At 43.6% G+C, this 17,301-nt stretch overlaps 2 protein-coding genes across 2 annotated transcripts; both read right to left on the bottom strand.

Moving 5' to 3' along the window:
* Window positions 1-1,630: 1,630 nt before the first annotated feature.
* Window positions 1,631-9,936, bottom strand: LOC147259142 (potassium voltage-gated channel subfamily A member 1-like). Its single transcript, XM_086209403.1, has 3 exons — window positions 9,619-9,936; window positions 8,728-8,828; window positions 1,631-8,073 (listed from the first exon to the last, which is right to left on the bottom strand). The coding sequence occupies exon 3, from the start codon at window positions 7,818-7,820 to the stop codon at window positions 6,345-6,347; it is 1,476 nt and encodes a 491-aa protein (XP_086065529.1). The 5' UTR covers window positions 7,821-8,073; window positions 8,728-8,828; window positions 9,619-9,936; the 3' UTR covers window positions 1,631-6,344.
* A 291-nt stretch (window positions 9,937-10,227) lies between these two features.
* LOC147259141 (shaker-related potassium channel tsha2-like) lies at window positions 10,228-13,265 on the bottom strand. Its single transcript, XM_086209404.1, has 2 exons — window positions 11,822-13,265; window positions 10,228-10,724 (listed from the first exon to the last, which is right to left on the bottom strand). The coding sequence occupies exon 1, from the start codon at window positions 13,263-13,265 to the stop codon at window positions 11,838-11,840; it is 1,428 nt and encodes a 475-aa protein (XP_086065530.1). The 3' UTR covers window positions 10,228-10,724; window positions 11,822-11,837.
* Between the last annotated feature and the right edge of the window lie 4,036 nt (window positions 13,266-17,301).

Below are 17,301 nucleotides of genomic sequence, written 5' to 3'. Positions count from 1 at the left end.
GCCTGCAGAGTGAGGAGTGCTGCATTTCCTGAGGGCGATGCAGAGGACAAGGAAGAGGAGGCTCACTTCGGTTAAGGTCACCGACTGGCAAACATGGAGCGGCTCTGCAGACATGCAGACACAGCGAGAGAGAGACAGATGGACGGACGGATGCATCTGCCGTCCAATGTTCTCAGCTTCACGCCATCACAAGTGGGAATGAATCATGTTCACAGTCCAAATCTGTGCCTACTTCTGATTTCATCCCTGGATTAGACTCTTCTCATTTCTTGTTTTTTCATACGACAAGCAAATATTGATATTTCATAAATACTTTTTTCTTTTTAATTCATTTTATCCTTTCTTCTTCTCTCTGTACATGCTGCTGAAACTATTTCAATTTCCCCAGTGTGGGATAAATAAAGCATTCTTATTCTGAGTTTTGTTGATTTCAGGGTTACAGTCCTCTTATTTAACGCTAAAAATCACACCGTTCTGGTCTCAGTTAATGGATAGAAAAACAAAAACACAGCTCAAAAACTGTATTTAACGGCAGAAGACGGAAGTCTTTGCTGAGGATTTATTTCCATATAAGTTTCATATAAAAGTTTTGCTATTCGTGTATTAAGCGCTCCTAAAGTTGCTCCCTCTGACCTTCAAACACAAGAGTCCTACGAGCTCTTCACTCTGACGTTCCAATAGTCCTACATCATCCATCCATCCATTTTCTACACCGCTTATCTGTTAAGGATCCCGGTATTCCTACATCTTAGCTTTTTTAGCATTAAATGATCTTTGTCATTATTGTTTATCAAGTGATTTTTATTTTGATTCCTGCTGGGGTATCTGCTTGTTTTCGCTCAGTGGACGGATGTTGTATGTGCGGTCGTCTGCTTGGTTTCGTTTGCATATGTTCTTGGAGCTCATGGTGTTATCTTTGCCAAGGACGTCATGTTTTTGGAGCTGTTCGTCAGCCTGTTAGCAGGATTATACAAAAATACCTGTCAGATCTGATAAACATGGTGGAAAAACTGAAATACATTTTTATAGCCGGTTTCTAGTTGAAGTAACTTTGCCAGTAAAATGATCAAACTCTCGTTTCAGCTCGTCTGTGATACAGATTGTCAGTTTTTCTTTGTCTAATCGGGCATTGAACGCTACTAAGAGGACAAACCAAACTATTTGAAAGCTTTGCTTTTTGAAATGATCAGTGTGACCAATCAAGGAAATAACCTGGGATTATTTGATAGAAATGGCAGATCTTCATGCTGCAGGTCACAGGTTTTATATCTGCGTTGATACAGCAGGAAGCAGAGGAGAGTGACGGGAAGCTGTTCAGACCCCCAAGGTGTGTAACAACTTGCAGGGGATGACAGGAGTAAGCCCGTCTCTCCTGGGACTGGAGGATTAGCGTGGGACCATTACCTTAGCCCCGTGAATCACTGCTAATGGCTTCAGTGAGAGGGTAGAGCAGGGTAGGACACATTTAGACTGAGCTCTTGAGTTCTGTAACACTGCAGCACATTCAGCGCGAGTACGGTAGGGGAAAAAAAAATGACAGCTTTAGTGTATAGATTTTTGTGCAGGTTGATAAAAGAATCATAGCACACCATGTTCTCACACCATCCTGAAAAAGGAGCAAACGCCAGCAGATCCTTAAAAATTTATTGGAGTTAATGTAAGATGAACTCATAAGTGATATAAGAAAAAAGAAATAAATACCCTTGCATAGATCACAGACCATGCCTTTGTCATCATCTGACAAACTGAACACATCGTAGCATAATCCTCGGTAAACACAACATGACAATGACGGCTGGATACAATCAGTTTGGTTTGCTTGTGGATGAAAAGAAGAGCAGAAGAGTTCTCGGAACAGTCCTTTTGGCATTTTTGCTCGAAAAGTTGCCCAGCGTCCCTACTAGTGTTTAAATGTGCATTCTTGACAGGAAAGACAGACTCCATCACATTTCTAGATCTTCATCGCACAACATCCTGCCTCCTCAGTGGGCAGAAAGCGGTCAGTCACCAACACGCTTAAGCAAGACATTTATCGAACCTTTAAAAACAATGAGGACAGAGGCCCTGCATGTTCCCGCAACACAGAAAGAGCGTCTCAGTCCTAGAATTAAGTTTGAGAAACTAGCCCTTAATGTCCTCACTCACATCCCGTGTCTGAGCACCACGCAGAGGCGCCAGATTACGACTCGGTTACTCCCGAAACGCCGTCTGAGTGGTGAAGTCAGCCTTAAGGTGCATTTAAGAAATCCAGCAAATCCAGACACATTTGACAACAGGGCCTTACAGGAAGCCTGGGTGCAGATGAAAGCAAGGGTTTCTTTTTAAAACGATGCAAACTGTATTATCGCTGATCCACAGTTTTGAAAGGCAAAGCTCATGCAGTCTTCCATCGTTCATGCATTTTTTTTATTTTTTTATTTTTGCGATCTGTAGAGATACATTATAGCAGTGGGTTCAGCAGTGGAAAAAATGTGGTGTTTGGATGATTCCTGTTTGGGTAGTTTTTTTTTTGTTGTTGTTTTTTTCTTGAAACCAAAAGAAAATAAAACCTTACTTTTTCTTTTTTAAATATGTTAAGAGTACACTTCTTCTCTATATCATTTAGTTTATAGCAAATGATTTTATTGGAGTAGTTTCATTTCCATGGCTTGCCAGAGGAAGATATTGTCTTTGATATTCTAGTATATGGCATGTTCTTCCTAAATCATTCATGTTAAGTGCCACAAACATAAAAGGAAAATAAAACACATTGGTTTTCTACGTGATTGCGGTATATAGTGGTTACTTTTCCCTACATCTTATTGTAGTATTGTGAAATTTCATCTTTTTCCTTAAAGTTTAATTAACTCTTTGTTTTCAGAAGCGTTACACCTGACAAGACGCTAACAAAACAATTGAAGCACCTCCTCTGACCTTCTCTCTCACAGTCCAATCAACTGACCTTCCTCTCTTAAGTGCATTATGGAATGTTCCTTTGGGACTGTGTCGTAGGTTCTCCTGACCCTTTAGTCAGCTGTTGTTCCGCTGGAAAACAACCCCAGACCTGGGTGCTTAATGGGGGCCGCCGCTATAACAAAGCCCGTACGTTCATCTTTCTTTTAGCAGACAATTTTACCCCACTTAAACTTACAAAATCGGTAAGAATACAGCCCTGTGGTGAACATCTGTCAAGTGGTCACAGTTTCTTTGACATTCAAAATAGATTTCTTTTTTTTTTTCCTTTTTTACAAAAAAGCATCTAAGAAACAGACTAACCTGTTATTCTATTGCTGTTCAGAACACACGTTTCTGTTGGGTAATCGAATGCATAGCACCATCCGTACATGCCCCCACAGCAGGAGTAGCAACAGCAATGGCAATGCGAGGGGTCTCATTTTTATATATATATATATATATACATATATATAAAATGTATTCTTTTTTGTCTATGTTACATTGAACTTTTCAAGCTGGATAATGTCACAAGCATCAGACGCTTATGACCAAAGCCTAATTTTTTTTTCTGATGTCTGCATGTTAAGACAACTACAACGTGTATAGAATTAGTTATATGTAAATTTCATGTCCTTCTGTATGAAAAAACCCTTTACAAGTTGAAGATCCCTGACACAAATGTGCATTTTTTTTTTATTTGCTCTCATAATAGGACATCTAGCAAGGCTCCTGAATATTCACCTTGCCTGACACCGACACTTTTCAGCGATACAGTACAAAGATCATTTCCCGAAAACAGAAAAGGCAAACGGGGCCCTGAACTAACCATCCAGCCACGAATAACAAAATAAAATCAAACACGTGTAAATTAAGGAAGATTTGTTTCTATGTAGCTGTGATGTAAGACAACAAAGGTAGTCCTGTACTAGCACAAAAGAGGGTAGCCCCAACAGAAACATTCAAATATCACCGCAGTCAAGCTTGTTGTGAAAGACCTTGTCAGGAGAGTGCTAAATGAAAAAAAAGAGTACAGTACAAAATCATACTGTTATTTGGATTAATTAATCTGTGTGTAAGTAGCTGGAGATTTCAAGTAGCCATTACAATTTGTCCCAGCGTCTGGAACAATGTGCACTACTTATATGAGTGAGCACAGCAAAAGAGAGAGAGAGAGAGAGAGAGAGAGAGAGAGAGAGAGAGAGAGAGAGAGAGAGAGAGAAAAGTGTTTGAGGAACAAAACAAGTCTGCAAGAAGGAGAAGGGCGGCACTTTTGTGCGCATCGTAATGCCCAAAGATTAAAGTATGACGGATTGAAAAACTATATCTCTGCCGTCTTTCACACACGTTTAAACACATTCAGGTGTGTTTCTGTGCAACAACAACAGCTAGTTTAGATACTGTCGTGTCAAAGAAACTAACATATAAAATAGTCTCATCCCATTAGGACAATCAAGCAATCTCTACAAACTCTCTACAAATGAATGTTCTGATTGTGCGCAGCTTTAAGTGGAGAAAAAAAAAGGAGCAGGAGTGTGGTACACTAATTATCCTAAGTGCTTATGTAAAGGCTATGCTTTGGGACTCTCACATTCAATACTGGATGACTGCCGTTGTTAACGTATGGTTCCATTTTGCATTATGGTGTAGGAAGCCCTGCATTGAAGCTTGCAGCTCTGCAGCAAGTTTGCAATGACCTCACTGAGGTAGAGACCCTGAAAGGATGCATGGTGCACAAACAAAACCAGACATTAATAAAACATGTTGAAAATGTTCCCTTTTGATTCGGATTGGTAAACATGCAGAGTACATTACGTTTGCTGCTTAAGGGCATAATTAAGTGCGTGACAACTGTGCATGAGAGCCATACCGCAATCACCTGCTTTTTTCCCCCCCCTTTATTTATTTTTTTTAAACCTTGCTTATCTGGCGTGTCGTCGTCATGAACATCAAAACCAACAGCGTTGGAACACTGAAACAACCAGCTCTGCTCAACCTCACAAACCCCACTGTACTCAGAGGCACTTTCACTGGTCCTGTTGGTGAGAGGGATAAAGGCACTAGCAACTAATGACAGAATGATTATCTGTAATATAAAGTAAAATTTGGTATCCTGGTCCTTTTTTTTTTTTTTTTTTTTTTTTTTTAGTGGATTCCAAACCAGAATGTTCTCAGATTTGACATGGAAATGGAAATGGCATGACTGACTACTAATATGTTAATTGTTCGAAGAAGGTCCATGCACTGCACTATTGACATAATATTGTAATCGGTGCTTATTATGATTAAATGCAATTTTGATAATGATTATTTAGTTTCTTTGTCTACTTTTTAATTAGAAACTCTGCATCCTCAAGGTGGGTTTGGATATATTTGATCGCAATTCAGAAACATCCAGAATTGGTATCCTTAGTTTCCCTGACAATAGGGCACTGCAGAGTGCCTGAATTGCAACAAGCTGTATTACTCATGTCATGCATTAAATATACCAGGATACAAAAGTACCTTTGTCGATAGACCATAATGCAGGTTACTTTTTTTCATGCTATGATCTCATTTATGTACTGTTCCTTTAAGATTTAACATTCAATTTCTATACTTCTAAATGATAAGCAATTAAAATTAAAATCTCATCCAGTGCACTCAGTATGAAAACATGAGAAAGGGGGGAAGGGATGGAAGCAGGTATCCGAAAAGAGCATCCTTTTCGTTATGTGAGATATGTCTCGTGCATGCTGAAAGCAAAATGGAAAGTCTCTACTCATGCTCGTGTGAAGCTCACGTTATCATTGTGCTGTGTTGCATCTAAAGGGCATGGCATTGAATCACTTGGTGATATCACAATTACAGCATCTGCTGGAAAACAGCAGCATTGCGGATGTCCATGAAGTGAGTAGATCACCACCGTGTTACATCCAAACAAGAGAGATCAGTCTTCCTCCTATAAGGTGCTTTGCTGAAGAGTAGATCCTTTGTAGGGAGAAAGGAACGTTGGGGGGGGGGGGGGGTGTCACCTGGCGTTTACCACTTGGCTGCAGATGCTTGCATGTCTCTGCAGACTTTTCTGGTGCATTGTGCAACTTGCTGAATGGTACTGTACTCCATGCATAAGATTTTAATTACAGTCACTTGATAAGACAGTGTGTGCTCTGCATCCTCCAGGGAGCTGCGCATATGTGTGATAGTTTTCTTTTTGATAATATTTGTAGGATCGGTAGAATTAATTACTCTATCTACCTGTCATATACTCTAACGGCTTTGTTTTTTTTTTTCTCTTTCCTTTCTATGAAGTTGAGCATAGTTGCAGGCCTAATGCCACTGAGCGCTTTGGGGGAGTAAATGAAGCATTCCTAACAGATGGTCTACTCCCTATATGACAGTCCCACGGTGATCCAAAAATTCCTAACTGGTGTCTAAACATCTGTAAGCAGCTTGCTTTTATTTACACAGTTTTGGTTGGCTATAGTGCAATTGCCAGTTCTGAGGTTTGCCTCCCTAAAATTGTCGATGCTATTATTTATGTCTCCATCAATCTCCATGTACTCTGACTTGCTAACGGTGGATGAACTACGGCGGCTGGAGTTGGTTTCAGAGGGGATGTTGGGGTTGCTGACATTGAGCAGCTGGGCCTGCTCTTCTCCCTCGGTCTCCCTGTGGTAGAAGTAGTTGAAGTTGGACACAATGACAGGCACTGGGAGCGCAATTGTCAACACTCCAGCGATGGCACACAGAGATCCTACGATCTTGCCTCCTATAGTGACCGGCACCATGTCCCCATAGCCCACAGTTGTCATGGACACAACAGCCCACCAAAATGCATCTGGGATGCTGCCAAAGTAGGATTCTTGCTCCTCTGCCTCAGCAAAGTAGACAGCACTGGAGAACAAGATGACTCCAATGAACAGAAAGAAGATCAGCAATCCCAGCTCTCGCATGCTGGCCTTGAGGGTCTGCCCCAAAATCTGCAGTCCTTTGGAGTGTCGTGACAGCTTGAAGATCCTAAAAACTCTGACCAGACGGATCACCCTGAGAATTGCCAGAGATGTTGCCTGTTCCCCCACTCCCTCGTTGTCTGGGTCTTCGGCCAGCTCTGTGCCGAGCGTGATGAAGTAGGGGATGATGGCCACGATGTCGATCATGTTCATCATGTTCTTGAAGAAGGCCGGTTTGCTTGGGCACGCCAGAAAGCGCACTATCAACTCAAAGGAGAACCAGATTATACAGAGTGTCTCAATGACGAAGAAGGGGTCTGTGAGGATATTTGGCTTGTAATAAATGGTAGTGTTCCCCACTTTTTCAAATCGCCCCATCGGGTCCTCTTTCAGCTGTGGTAAAGTCTCTAAACAAAATATGACTATTGATATGAGGATGACCATCACAGATACGATGGCGATCCCTCTGGCCGTGCCTGAGCTTTCAGGATGCTCAAAGAGGAGCCAAATCTGACGCTGGAACTCCCTCTCAGGTAAGGGGCGCTCTTCCTCCCTGATAAAACCCTCATCTTCACGGAACTTCTCCATGGCCTCCACTCCCAGCTCATAAAATTTGATTTCCTCCGAGAACATATCCAAAGGGACGTTCACCGGTCTTCTCAGCCGACCCCCAGATTGGTAGTAATAGAGGATGGCATCGAAGCTGGGGCGGTTCCTGTCAAAGAAATACTCATTTCTCAGAGGGTCAAAGTATCGCATCCGCTTTTTGGGGTTGCCCAGCAACGTCTCAGGAAACTGTGAGAGAGTTTTCAACTGCGTCTCAAATCTGAGACCAGCTATGTTGATGACCACCCTTTCGCAGCATTCGTGGTCATTGTGGTCCGGTGGGTAGGTGTCCTGAGGGTGGCCAGGGACCACCGATGTCTCGTCCATGTTATCTCCTGCTATAACGGTCATTTTGGAAGGAGGAGGAGGAGGAGGAGGCGGAAGAGGAGGAGCTGTGTTGGGATGTCAGTTAGTCTGACTGTGCAGGCATTCAGGTGCAGGGTAAATTTTCCACTCCTCAGTTTCCCACACCCCTTAAATAGCTGGAAACGTCCCCAGATACAAGGGGCTGGTTGGCTGCTTTGCCTCAGTGCGGCTCCACTGCGGTTCTCGCTGACTTGACCATTGCTGCACTCCCGTGCATCTGCTGCTGTTACTGCTGCCTCTGTCACCCAGAGAGAGAGAGAGAGAGAGATGGAGAGAGAGAGAGAGCGAGAGAGAGAGATGGAGAGAGAGAGAGAGAGAGAGAGAGAGAGAGAGGAGGGGGGATAATGGGATCAAACAGCCAAGATATTTGCTGGCTCAGCGTTTTCTGCAGTTCAATTATATATTTATTTACATCTCTCAGGCTGCAATTAGTGAAACAACCTGGTAGTAAATGTAAAACAAAAACATGAAAAAACATCTCTACCAAGCAGGCCCTTTGATATTTCTAAGAAAAAAGCAGCATCTCTGAAGTAAATTTACTGCGATCGTCTTGTATTTGTGTTCATTTTCTCACCATCGCCTTGCCTATCAAGTACTTCATGTTCTGTTCCTTTGTCTCACTCCTCTAATGCCATTAATTACTTTAGTTCGCTGCATCTAAAGCACAGTGATTTTCCTCTTACCAGCCTTTATCTGATGCATAACATTTGATATCATCCCATCTGAGGGTTTTCTTTTTTTTGCTCACACATCTAAACAGCATGCAGGCCGTACACGGGACAGTGCTGCATCGTACATCTGACAACAAAAATGAGAAAACAACACCGTCCTGTCTTTGCTGCATAAAAACTGACCGACCTCTATTGTATAAGTCAGCAGTTTTGAGGCTTACCGTGAATTGGTCCTGAAAGGTCCTGGATGCGTCTTCTCCTCGGGTAAAATCATCCAACAGCAGGGCACCGGGGGCTGACATGTCGCAACTTTACATTACACCTATAAAAAAAATAAAGCCTGTGCTCACCACCGTGCCGCACATAAAGGTGTTTATAGACGAGAGGAGAAGAATCACATGGCTCCGCAACGCTGTCAAGGAGCGAATAGAGAGAAGCTGCAGCGTCGGTGGAGCTGCCTGCGCGGAAGCTCGGTGTGTGAGGAGCTTTCAGGATACCGCAGGAGGAAATATTGCACTGCAATTCAGGGGGGAGATACATTAAGGGGCAATAAGCGAGCCCTTGACATTTCCAGACATGACTGCATCAGCAGAAATCTGCTGCTATTTGCGAGTAGACGAGAGGACGCAGGCGCAGGGTGATTCGAGGCGGCTCGGAGACCGAAAGTATCAAAAACGACCGTTGAGGGGGACGCGGCGGGTGCAGCGAGGTCCAGATGTGTTCTCGGTAACGTGGAGCATGTTTTGCTGGGCATTTACATACAAGTGCAGGGGAGGTGAGGGGAGGGAGGGGAGGAGGAGAGTGTAAGGGGAGGGGAGGGCAGCAGCAGCAGCAGCAGGAGGAGGAGGAGGAGGGGGAGGAGGAGTTGGAGAGTTTCGACGCAATGCAGACCGTCTCTTTAAAGCACGCCGCCAGAAGTTCTCCACACGCCACGAAAAACAGGAGCGCTCGTGTGCCAGCACTGGCGCAAAAACGCCGCAAATGTAGTAACGACCATCATTTGCGGGTGAAATTTATACGACCACGTTGTTTTTTTTAAATTCCATAATTTTTTTGGGCGAATGCGTGAAGGAACTGTGGATTTGATTCCAACAAATGTAGAAATCACCCACGTTTGCAGCCCTGAATCTCTCACGCCCAGCATCCAACACCGAGAAACTCCGTCATGATGTTCCAGCGTCCTCTCATCGCGCTTCGGGGCTCTGAAGCAAATTATGAGTAAAGTGAAGGGAATTCGGTGTCGCCTCACTGCGTTTGACGCTCTACGGGATCCAGGTTTCAGCACCACGGACAGCACTCGAGATTTATTCACCTCGGGGAGAAAAACAAAAACAAAAACAACAAAAATAAAACACAAATTCCTCCAACAAACACGAGGGCATCGTTATAAACTAATACCAGCAGACATAAAGGCGTAATGAGTCACGTTGAACGCGTTGCTGACTCGGGTTCAGGGCTCATTCAGGCTCCCAGACTAAAAAGATCCATCCACATGCCATTTTTATTAAGTTAATTGGTTTTATGGCAAGGCAGCCCACTGTCTGTCTGCTACCTTCTTTTTTTCCCCTTCATTCAGCACCAAAGGTTTATTTTGTAATTTATAGAGAGTGATTAGAAGGCGTGGGTTTGACTCTTTTTTTCTTTTTTTTTTTACTTAACGTAATTGCTGTCTCTGTGAGATAGAAAAATGAATAAATAAAACGAGTGGTAATGTTTTCCGATTCATAATTTATTTATTTAAAAAATGGATTAAGTTAAGTTCACATACATGTTTAGATTAGAAAAATAAATATTTAATTACATTTACAAGTCACAATGAGTTCATTTCAAGCAGACATGAGAGAAGTGAGTGAGGCTATGTTGTTGTTGTTGTTGTTGTTGTTGTTGTTTATAGTGAACTCACAACACAGAGGTAAAACTGCCAGTCCAAATTTTCATTAAAACATCCATCAACAACTGTAAAAATTTAGATTTACAAAAAAAACCCGCAATATTTACATGAGGCCAACACAAAATAATGTTTTGTTTTTTTTTCTGCTGATGATTCATTCAAAGTCCATTAAGGCATCCATACTACAATGCTGACGTTTCCAGCGTGAGGTCTCTGTAGGCTACAACGACACTGGTAATACACAGGAAAATTATCCAACATTCTGGAGGAGAAGGAGAGAATGCCACGCTCGTGTTTGTACTCTGAGGGAACAACGAACTTCCACTCCTGCAGGTAAACAGAAAAAAACCCCACCGTGTTAAGATCAGATCAGGAGAGAGGGGGAGAGAGAGAGAGAGTGAGTGAGAGAGAGAGGCAGGCATCTGGTGTGCTTAGTTAACCATCGCAAGCATCCGGATCCAGTCAAAGACCAGATCTCACAGGATTATGTCTGCATCAGTCACGGTCAGCTGCAACATCGCAAAGACACTCCAACTCCAAGTGTCGGTCGCTGCCGTGCGCAGAAGCGTCCGCTGGGTGGCGCTCACAGCTCACTGATCCTCCAAGGAAGTAGTTCCAAGAGAAAAATCAACTCTGGTTTGTGCAAACAGATCAACGTATGCACATAAGATACAGTGTGGAGCTGCATTGGTAAGGTTTTTTGTTTGTTTGTTTGCTCTTGTTTTGTTGTTTTTTTAATTAAAAGATGCGCCTCTCCTGATTGCAAGTATCGTCCTGGGTTACGTCTTCCGTCAGGAGTGTCCCCAGCAGAAGTAGATACTCCGCGTGTGTGTCTTTACAAACGCAGTCGCATTTGCGCGCCTGAAAACGGATAAAACTTTCAAATGCTGGAGTCCAAAGTAATACACGAGCAGATCTGCAGTGAGGAGAAGTTACACTCACTCACTCTCTCTCACACACACACACACACACACACACACACACACGCCACCTCAAGCTCTCCTCTTCTCTCCTTCAGTTCTGACAACAGACGACCTCATTTTTTTTTCAATGATAAAAAAAACAAAACTGTTTGGTGCTTTTCAAGTCCAAGTCTGTAAATACGCCATCTGTTAGTGTCAAATTAAAGGAGAACTCTCCATAATTATTTTACCTGGTACTTTATAAAAGTGCTGTAAATTATTTTGTCGTCTTAAAAATTTAATTAGACATTATTTATCGCGTGCGCAAGTACACAAGTTTATTTAATTCGCCGAGAGAGTGAAGAAGCTGGGGGAATTTTTTTTCTCTCCTCTATCTTTCACTGAATTAAATTCAATTGGAATTATGTCCCAGCCCGAGGCTCCGAGGATCCACTAAAAGTGCGTAAAACGCCAGCAGCGTTGCACGTGGAGAAGCGTGACGTGTTTGACCGCTGGACTCACCAGATGTCAGCGCCTCTCATACGTCCGTCAGTTTCCCCGTGTATGTCTCGGGGGGGTTTGGGTATGTCAAGGTCTCCAAATCGTCATCGTCATTATCCTGGTAGGACTCTGTTTTGGAGAGTGACTGGATACTTTTGTTTGAATCACATTCACCAGCGGGGGGCTGCCCGCAAGTCACGTGCACGAACTGAACATTGTCCTCCTCCTCGTTCTCCCGGTGGTAGAAATAATTGAAATTGGAGACGATAACCGGGACAGGTAAAGCTATGGTGAGTACTCCGGCGATTGCACACAAAGATCCAACGAATTTACCCCCGATGGTGGAGGGGCACATGTCTCCGTATCCAACTGTCGTCATTGTAACCACAGCCCACCAAAACGCATCTGGTATACTGGAAAATCCAGTTTCTGGATCTTCTGCCTCTGCAAAATACACAGAACTGGAGAATAAAACCACTCCAATGATGAGGAAGAATATGAGCAGTCCCAGCTCCCTGAGGCTTGCATGGAGCGTCTGGCCAAGAATCTGGAGACCCTTGGAGTGTCTGGAGAGTTTAAAAATCCTGAAAACACGCACCAGACGGATGACCCTCAGTATGGCCAGAGATGCAGCTTGCTGGCTGCTGCCCTGGTGCTCTGCCAGATCGAGGCCCAGGGTGATAAAATAAGGAGCTATCGCCACCACATCGATGAGGTTCATGATGTTTTTAAAGAAAGCTGCTTTGCTGGGACACGACAGGAAGCGCATGGTGAACTCAAACGAGAACCACACGATGCAGAGCGTCTCCACCATGAAGAACGGATCTGTGAAGGGACTTTGAATTTTGCCGTGAGAACTTCCATTGGCAGGGTTGTCGGGGACCACAGGAACTTCTCTAAACTCTGGTAATGTCTCCAAGCAGAATATAATAATGGATATCAAAATAACCATGACAGATACTATGGCAATTATCCGTGCAGGTCCAGAACTTTCTGGATACTCGAACAGGAGCCATAACTGCCGTTGAAAACTGTTAGTAGGCAGCGGCCGGTCCTCCTCCCTCGCCAAACCCTCATCATCTCGGAAAAGCTCTATGGTCTCCTCCTCAAGTTCATAGAACTTAATTTCCTCCAGAAAAATATCCACAGGTACACTCACAGGCCTCCGTAGCCTCCCTCCCGACTGGTAGTAATAGAGGATGGCATCAAAGCTCGGCCTGTTCCTGTCAAAGAAGTACTCGTTTCTCAGCGGGTCAAAGAACCGCATCCTTTTTCGTGGATCTCCCAGAAGTGTGGTTGGGAAGCGAGAGAGGGTTTTTAATTGCGTTTCAAAACGCAGACCTGAGATGTTGATGACCACCCTCTCACTGCACTCCTGGTCCGCCGGCTCCAAGTCTGCAGCATCTTGCAACAAAGGAGTAACGACCACAGTCTCGTTATGGATCTCCTGGGACACCACAGTCATCTTTTACCCCTCCGAGGGTAAAAAATCCGTCACTCACCTCCTGGGTGCCTTCCTCTCTCGCCCCGTTGCCCCTGCGTCCTCTCTCTCTCTTAACCAGCTGCCTGAGATTCAGGCAACGTCCATCTGACACCCCCAAAAAGTCCCAAAAACGTTTGCAATCCAAAATGCTGTTGTTGATTTACACGGACCTTTTGTCAGATTAGAGCCTCTCAACTGTCAACTTTCAATGGTGCAGAAAGATCTCCACTTGTATGCTGTACCTTTGGGCAGAGATGGCTATCATATTCACACCATTTTAAACTCCAAAGCCCTCCCCAAGTTGGAAGACCAGATGACACTTGCTGCTGCTGCTGTCCCTCTCCCACTTCACTGTCGCGCTGCAGTGGTTTCCAAGTAAACATGTAGCTTTGTAATCTCAAATAATATCCTCGCGTTATCCCACGGCAAAACGTCCAGGCTTCTTTTGTGTAGAGGAAGATCTCATATGTTTTTCAGATCCTCAGTCCACTGAGAAATGTGGTCTCTCACCCTGCAAGTCCCTCATTCATGAAATCATGGGGCTATTCCTGTCGCAAGGGGAACCTCCAGGACCCACCCCGTGTCTACTTTGGGTTTCAGCCCACAGTTTATAAACCGAGAGCGGAGATGAAGGTGATAAATAGAAATAAGTTGTTGAGCATAGTGAGGTTTTTCCTCCAGCTCCAATTTTAATGTGTCTTGAAACAAATAAGGTGCTATAACCTGAATGCTTTGAAGGCTGGTTCTGCAGCACATAACCAGGGGCCCTCGTGGACCCAGCCAATGGAAACTGCTGGCTTGACTGACACTCGAGTAGCCAGAGAGGATAGCGTCTTCAGGAAGCCACGGCCAAAATAACATTCACTGTTCATAGCACTTAAAGGGCTCAATTGTACAACTTGGAACACGGGGACCCCCAGAAGACAAGTGACCCAGCCTTGGGGTCACCGAGACACTGCGGTGTAAAAACAGCTGCAAGTACTTCCAAACATGCAGAGGCTCTAATTGGCCCTGGAAATCCTCGCTAGTCTGGGTAAAACTGCGAGTGTTTGGTTAAGGTCAAGAGCTGTTTTCTTACACAACATTAGAGATAAAGTGGAATTATTTTTATGAAACTCGTGACAACAGAGAATAAAAACACGTGGGGGAGGGTAGACCCAATAAAGTTATGCGCTCTGCAGCATTGTGGTCTATTTATAGCTAATTTTTTCCACTTTCATTGCTTTCATAATGCCGGATCAGTTATCTCAGTCACTGCAATCGTGACAATAATAGCACAGAGGCGTTAATCAGTGTTACTGAAACCCACCTGCCAATCTTTGGCAGGTTCAACACGCCGTCATCGACCTTCATGTCAAAGAGTTTGCTTTGTCACCAGGACAACAAACGCGGTATCTCAGGGAAGCAGCATTTTTGTTTTGTTTTTCCATGACTGAGGAAAGTGTTGGATTTCGGAGTCAAATGTCAGTGTCAGGACATGGTGCCGCCTGCTGCTAATGTGTGACTATTTAACGTTCACCAAATAGCTGTCTGGGTGAGGCTGGGGGCTCAGGCCTTGACCGTATCCAAGGAAACAGACAAAAAACAAACAAACAAGCCGAGGAGCGGACACGCGACTTTTAAATCGGTCAGAGAAATAATCTAATTTCAGTCAGGATCTAAAGAAGAGAGTGAGGCAAAGTTGCTAAGTATAGATATCAAGTGCTGAGGTACTTAGTGCCCGCTTTATTGTTTAATATTGAGAAATATTCTTTTTATTTCACTAGAGTTATTTGACAACTTTGGTTACTTTGAACAATATGATGATTGTTATGAATTGAAGTACCCAAGACTTTATACACGCCCACCAAAATAATCCTTTTAGTGATTGATGAACACATTGTGAGTAATTTTATGTTAAGTTTCACTCTTGTGGAATTTGTTGGAGCGGCATGGTGGTGCAGTGGTACAGCGGTCAGCACTGTCACCTCACAGCAAGAAGGTTCCGGGATTGAGCCCCGGCTCCAGCACGGTGGTGTGACTGTGAGTGTGAATGGTTGTCTGTCTCTCTGTGTTGGCCCTGTGATGGACAGGTGACCAGTCCAGGGTGAACCCCACCTCTCGCCCGAAGGCTGCTGGGATAGGCTCCATCCCCCCCCCCCCCCCCCCCACGACCCTTAATATGATAAGCAGTAGAAAATGGATGGAATTTGGTGGCTTTTCCTTTCAGACTTTAATTTGTTTTGCAGGCTTGGTTCCAAAAAAAAAAAACAGTGATTGTGGTAGTTCTCATTATTGTCAGACTCTTTTTACACACCAAATACTCGGTCAAGTAACAGAGAAAATAACCTGCAGTTACAAATTAGTGTAGCAACAGCACAGCAAGTAAAAAACTAAAATCAGGCTGTGTTTCAAAGTGATCTTTGCTGTCAACAAAACATGTTTTTTGTTGTTTCCACTGTTGAATTTTTGAGCTCCACTGTGTAGAATGACACCTTTGCCGTTAGCGGACGGTCCAAAAATCGTATTTGTTTATTTTATTTCCTGTAAAATAAACACGTCACCATATTTATTTGTGGTTGTTCCTGTAGTTGTTTCCACCACCACCACCCCCACCCCCAAAAAAATCCACACATTTGCATGTATATTTGCATGTATTTGCGTACTTCCCTGTGACTGCGTGGGGCTGGTGAGACACGTTCTGCGAGGCCGTGGTGGCAAATCGTTTTAGATGCTCTCACACGAAGGAAAACATCTGCTTTGCTGCTTATTAAGAACAGTTCCATCTTTGAAAAGCAGCGACCCCGGTAAATTAACACAACTGCCACAACTGCGTGATGAAAGGATGAATCATGACTGGAAATGACCTCCCGGTTGATGCTCGTCATATCAAAATCAAATTATTATGATTATGCGAAAATAATCAGTTGAAGTAGGAATTCTATCCCGACATCTGTATTCCTTTAAAAGGGCTGGTAATTATTAGCGTTTTGATAAATTGCACTCCTGGAGTTTGACTTTGTCTAAATATAGACAGGACGAGGTTCCTTCCTTATTTATGACAGACGTGAGGTAATCACAGTAGCAACTTGTGTCAGTGACTCCCCTTGGCTTACACCTCCCGGCCAACCTCAGGCCAAGTATTTACAAAGTGTGTGTATTTCTGTAAGTGTGTATCCGGCATCGCTATTAGTACGATCGGTGAATGAACACATGTGCATATCATGTTTGTATGAGTGTGTGTTATAAATTGAAAGAGGAGTTTTTAGAAGGTCAGCCGCGCTCGTCAACAGCTCCTTTGGATGACAGTGCCAACTATTCTGCTGGAAATGAAATAGGGGGCATTTGACCCAGTCTGACGTATGCTGTTTAGGGCGGGTGATGACAGCGTCCCAGAGTCTGGAATGAGTCTATAGACGTAGAGCTATAGCAGGGCGGCCTCTCATTCAAGTTTGGAGTTTTTCACCCAAATTCATCACGGGTCGTTTAATCAAATAACATCTGTTGTGTGAAACAAAACTGAGCAGTGAGATGGAAACTTTCTCTTGGAGCAAAGATTCAGTGACTCGCAGGCCTGACAAAGACGGTATCTTCAGAAAGGGGACAAAAGAAAACACGGCCGTAAAGATTTTGCAGTTCTGTTTACACTGTGACGGCTCACTTTAAAATATCTGGATGTAAACAAAGTACTGCAATTTTCTGAGGAGTGTGTCAATGCAGTATTGGAGAATTTTGATGTGACACTGTTGAGTTTCAGGGTTTTGGCAAAAAGGACAAATCTTGCCTCATTATTTGATCCAATATTTTCTAAACAGATTTTGAAATTGTGCTCCATATCACATTTAATATTATGGCTTAAAATTACGGCTTAAAACTGAGTTAATGAATGAAGATTTTTAGACATCTTGTGACATAAAAAAACCAAAGTTTCAACGGCATTTTTTTTTTAATGATGTATTTATTTTGGGAGAGAGGGGAGCGTGGTCGTGAGAGGTGGAGGCTGGAGAGAAGAAGAATGAAAGCCAGAAGAAGAAAACTT

This window comes from Aulostomus chinensis, chromosome 7, assembly GCF_037954235.1.
Source record: "Aulostomus chinensis isolate RoL2024-O1b breed Wild chromosome 7, RoL_Achi_v1.0, whole genome shotgun sequence".
In the NCBI taxonomy this organism is placed as follows: domain Eukaryota; kingdom Metazoa; phylum Chordata; class Actinopteri; order Syngnathiformes; family Aulostomidae; genus Aulostomus; species Aulostomus chinensis.
This window is presented reverse-complemented; position numbering and strand designations above follow the sequence as displayed.